The 2,390-nt window shown below is 52.9% G+C and overlaps 1 protein-coding gene across 1 annotated transcript in view; it reads left to right on the top strand.

Annotated features, from left to right (window-relative positions):
• Nucleotides 1–540: 540 nt before the first annotated feature.
• Nucleotides 541–2,390, top strand: part of IL27 (interleukin 27) — a 3,093-nt gene continuing 1,243 nt past the window's right edge. Inside the window, exons 1-3 of the mRNA XM_015559515.1 lie at nt 541–945; nt 1,030–1,128; nt 1,945–2,103. Coding sequence (XP_015415001.1) covers nt 664–945; nt 1,030–1,128; nt 1,945–2,103 — 540 coding nt within the window. The 5' untranslated portion in view covers nt 541–663. The remainder of the gene's footprint in view (nt 946–1,029; nt 1,129–1,944; nt 2,104–2,390) is intronic.

Genomic DNA, 2,390 nt, shown 5'->3' with positions numbered 1-2,390 from the left:
GCTCTCTTCCCAGAGCTCCTGCCCCATTGTGCCTCTTCCTTTTGCTCAGGAAACACAGGACAGGAAGCACTTTCAGAAATCAGCTAGTCCGACTCCCCCATTTTACAGACGGGAGCCTGAGGCACAGAAATAAGAGGTGACTTGCTTCAGGGAAGAATCCAAATGAGAAACAGGCTCTACCTCCCATTCCAGGCCTCCTCCCCCTCCCGGCACCCCTGTTCCTCCCTCACTGCAGAGCTACCCACTCGCCTTGGTAGCGGCTCCATCAGTCTGCCCTCTGACTCCCTGGGGTAGAGCCTCCAGCATTGCCAGCCACTCTGGGGCCCGAGGCCAAGCCCGAGGAATCCTTGGCAGAACAGTATGCCTGCTCCAGGGGAGGTGGTGCCTGCTCTCAGATCCCTGGGGGAAGCTCACAGGGTCTGCATCTGAACAGATCCGGAGTCCAGTTCTGGTCTGCAAAATGGGAAGAATAATAGCACCCAGGCTGCCACACAGAGTTGTGCAGTTAGTTCACTGGAAAAGACACTTAGCCAAGGGAGTTAGTGGGGGCTGTGCAAGGCTGTGTCTGCCTGGGGAAAGGGCACTGCCTTTCAGTCACACAGATGTGCCATATGTTGTCTTCAGTAGCTTCCATCCGTTAGTGGTTTTTGAGGGGTCAGTGGGATGATACAAAGGCCCATAGCACAGGCTCAGAAAAGGCACCTTCTCTTGAGTTCTCCCTTCTCGCAAGTTCTCCTCAAGCTCTCCCCTCATTTTGCCCACCCTCTCCTCATCTCTCCAGGGCTTGGCCTTTTGCTGCTCTCCTTGCTCCTGGCTCGAGCTGGTGTCTGGGGATTTCCAAGGCCCCCAGGGAGACTCCCCCTGAGCCTAGAGGAGGAGTTCAAGGTCAGCCTGCATCTTGCCAGGAAGCTACTGTCCGAGGTTCAGGCCCAGGCCCACCGCTTTGTGAGTTTCCCTAATGCAACTGGCTCCGGGGATGGACAGACCCTCACTCCCATCTGGCCCCCACTAACAGACCTTGCCCTACAGGCTGAAGCTCACCTGCCAGGAGTGAACCTGGACCTCCTGCCCCTGGGACAGCAGCTCCCCAATGTTTCCCTGACCTTCCAGGCCTGGTGCAGCCTCTCTGTGAGTGGGAGAGGTTGTGGGGGGGGAGGGCTGCAAGTGAGCTGGCAATAAAGCTGGGCTGGGTGGATAGAGATAAAATCAGGGATTGAACTGAAGATAGATTTGGGGATAAATTGAAGGACAGAGTATGGATGAGGTTAAGTATGTCATCGGATATAAAGATGAAGCTGAATAAAGAAATGGAGTTAAAAAGAAGGTAAAAGTGAAGCTGGGCATGGAAAGAGGTGGGGTGGGAATGGAATGGGATTAGGAATAGAAATTAGAATGGAGGAGGGATGAGAATGGGGAGAGGCTGGAAATAGGAAGAAGGTTGGGAATGAGAAGGGGTGTGGATTACTGGTGAGGATGGGAATGGAATGGGTTTGGGTTGGAGTTGGAGATGAGATAGAGAGGATGAGTCTGGACATATGGTTAAGGAATCTAATTGGGAATAGGAATGGGAGTAAGGATAGGAAAGAGGTTGGAGACAGACTGAAACAGGTGAAGAGATGGAGATAGGATGGGATGGTGAAGACAGGAATAAAATGGGTTTGTGGGTAGAGAGTGATAAGACAGTGGACATGGGGTTGTTGTTAGATATGAGGTCGTACATGCAACTGAAAGTGAGGCTGAGAAAGGAGATAGGATAGAGGTCAAAGACAGCGGAGACTAGATTGGTGATGAGTGAAGGGAAGAACTGGAGATGAAGTTGATGAGAACAGGTATTCGGGTGGAGTTTGGGATGGGAATGGGGCCCAGAGAGACATGAGGTTGGGTTTGAAGTGGGTCATCCTTGCCCTGTGGACCTTTTCTGACCCCTTCCCTCTGCTTCCACAGGGATCAGAGCGACTGTTCTTCCTCTCCATGACACTGCACCCCTTTCAAGCCCTATTGGGAGGGCTGGGGACCCAGGGGACCTGGACCAGCTCAGAGAAGATAAAGCTGTGGGCCATGAGGCTGGATCTCCGAGATTTGCAGCGGCATCTTCGCTTCCAGGTAGAGTACCCACCCACCCTCCTTGACCCCCAGAGACCAAAACGGAGTCATTGGCTCCCTTTTAAAAATACCCCTATGCCCACAGGTGGGGTAAGTCTGAAGGGAGATCCTCCAGATCCTCCCAGTGTGTATGTGTGAAGGGTGTGTGTGTGTGTGTGTGTGTGTGGCTGCAGCAGGTCCTGGCTCTACCTGAATCTCTTGGGGTCTTGGTCTTAAATGAGAGAACAGCTCTGAAGCACCCAGCACAGCATCCAGTACAGCAGGACCAATAATAAAGTCGGTTCCCT

This window comes from Myotis davidii, unplaced genomic scaffold (genome assembly GCF_000327345.1).
Source record: "Myotis davidii unplaced genomic scaffold, ASM32734v1 scaffold934, whole genome shotgun sequence".
NCBI classification, from domain to species: domain Eukaryota; kingdom Metazoa; phylum Chordata; class Mammalia; order Chiroptera; family Vespertilionidae; genus Myotis; species Myotis davidii.
The sequence above is the reverse complement of the archived record's forward strand: the minus strand, read 5'-3'. Positions and strand labels throughout refer to the sequence as shown.